Here is a 2500-nt window from a genome sequence, read left to right on the forward strand (position 1 = left end):
CATTCTATCGCCTGATGATTTTATTCAGCTGAGGGAAGGGTTTCCCAAAACGACGAAAACGTTTTTTTTTTCGCAATGACATTTTTTTCTTGAAAATGATCAAGAAGTTTACGAGAATTCATTTTTTTTCCTCATTGTTTCTTTAGAAATTTAGCTACAATTTACATATTTTCAAAGCTAAGTGTTTTTCCTCAATGAAACGATATTCTTTCATAAACTTCTAAAACTGATTAGATTTCAAGTTTAGACTTTCGTGATTTAGTCTGTTTTCAAGCTATGTTTAGCGTTCGATTTGGACTTGGTTCTAGCAGTGATACCGAGAATTAGATTAGCCATATTATTGTACTGTACTTGTATAAAAAAATATTTTCATGGCTTTACCAGCCTATTACAAGTAGCAAATGCAGAATATGTGTATATTCAACGTAGAACATTTATTGTTCTATGATTGACAATTTTTAAAGACTCAGAAATGGGCGAAGAAACCTAAGTTATCCTTTGTAATGTCGTCATTTTCAGAAGCTCAATAATGAGAAGCAGAGACAGAGAGAATGTGTCTGATTTGAGGGGGCTGTGGGAGAGGTTTCTGACGGAAATAACGCGATTTGATCGCTCTAAGAAGTGAAACCTCTCCAGAGTACAATTGTTGAACAAGTTGTACTCCAGATGAACTAATTTTTCCGTGGATCAGGTCGATTTGGTCGACTTCCTCCTGTGACACGCTGTAGATGAAAACGGCGCCGAGGTCGATTAGATCCTCTTTTTGGCTGAAGAAGACGTTTTCCCCCTCTCGAATGGCCAAACCAAAGTCTGTGATTTTGACAGAGCCTGTTCTGTCAACAAGGATGTTTCTTGCTGCCAAATCGCAGTGAACAAGTCCAACCTTGTGAACGTGGCGGAGTCCCTTAAGGCATTGAAACCAAACAGATTTCACTTCACTCTCGGTGAAGGAGAGAACCTGTTCGGCCATCCGTTTGACGGTGTCCTCGAGGCTAAGATCCATGATGTCCAGAACGAAGTAGACCTGGTGGTTCTCCTCCTCTCTGATGACCTCTTGCAAACAAATAACGTTTGGGTGTCTACCGAGGGTCCTGAATGAGGCGATCTCTGTGTTCAGCCGGTCATACATCAAGTCAGACAGCCTGCGATACTGCCAGCCAGCCAACCGGCCATACTGCCAGCCAGCAAGCCATACAGCCATACAGCCAACCAGCCAGCCAGCCATACAGCCAGTCAGCCTGCCATACAGCTAGCCAGATAGCCAGTCAGCCAGTAATACAGCCAGCCAGCCAGCCATACAGCCAGCCATCATACAGACTATATAGGCAACCAACTGCCCATACAGCGAGGCATCCAGCCAGCCGGCCATACAGCCCGCTAGCCGGTCATAAAGCCAGCCAGTTAGCCAGTTGCCCATGCAGCCAACCAGTCGGCCATACAGCTAGCTAGCCAGCTACTTTTGTGATTTTTTTTTGTCCATTGCATAAGTATAGAAAAAAAAAATTCAATTCACATTTTTTGAAATATGAGTATATATATATCAGCCTCTTGCATACCGGATAGCACTTTCCGCCTTATATTGTCTCTGCCGCTATTGAGGGACCTAGTGACACCCCTACGGATCAAATTTTCACAGCGTTCTTTTTTATCTCCGCTCAAGAAGAATTCTTGTTATCTTTTATTTATCTATATTTCTTTATCATCATTTTACTTATTTGCTTATCTTATTTATTTGTTTATTTTTTGCTTCAACCACCTTAGTGGTCATTGCCAGCGAAATGCAGATGACGTCTCCTCCTTCTTGATCCCCTTCCGTTCCGGGTGGCATTGTTTCTTATACTATGGCTGCCGTCAGGTGGTTTTATTCACTTCTCCGTGGCGACCCCTTCATGAGGTCAAGTAGTTATAACATTATCATGCCATTCAAAACGGCCTAGAAAATGTGGGACAGTTTCATCATCAATATATTCAAAGGTGATGATGATGATGATGATGATGATGATGATGATGATGATGATGATGATGATGATGATGATGATGATGATGATGATGATGATGATGATGATGATGATGATGATGATGATGATGATGATGATGATGATGATGATGATGATGATGATGATGATGATGATGATGATGATGATGATGATTATCTTGACCATTAAAAAAAAGTAAATGATGTGAACTCGATTATCGCATATAATAATAATAAAAATATTATCAATATATACGCCGTTAAAGTTGAAAAAACACCATTATCATATCGTTCGAGTCGCTTTAAAAATGTATAAATAAATTAGTTCATTCTTCGTTGAATTTTTTAGATAAATATACTATCATTACCATAACATTCCAACCACTTCATTGAAAATAGTAAGAATATTTCGTTTCTAATGTCTAAATTCCTTCAATTTTCGAAAGGAAAATGCAACCATTACCATACTCTTGGTACACTGATGGAGACAGAGAGTGACTTTCTTTTCATAAATGTCTCATAAAT

The 2500-nt window shown here is 39.5% G+C and overlaps 1 protein-coding gene across 1 annotated transcript; it reads right to left on the minus strand.

Moving 5' to 3' along the window:
- Positions 1–523: 523 nt before the first annotated feature.
- Positions 524–1129, minus strand: LOC143039022 (mitogen-activated protein kinase 15-like). Its single transcript, XM_076208870.1, has one exon. The coding sequence runs from the start codon at positions 1127–1129 to the stop codon at positions 524–526; it is 606 nt and encodes a 201-aa protein (XP_076064985.1).
- Positions 1130–2500: the final 1371 nt, after the last annotated feature.

The sequence above is a fragment of the Oratosquilla oratoria genome, chromosome 25 (genome assembly GCF_046742065.1).
Source record: "Oratosquilla oratoria isolate Oo_2021 chromosome 25, ASM4674206v1, whole genome shotgun sequence".
NCBI classification, from domain to species: domain Eukaryota; kingdom Metazoa; phylum Arthropoda; class Malacostraca; order Stomatopoda; family Squillidae; genus Oratosquilla; species Oratosquilla oratoria.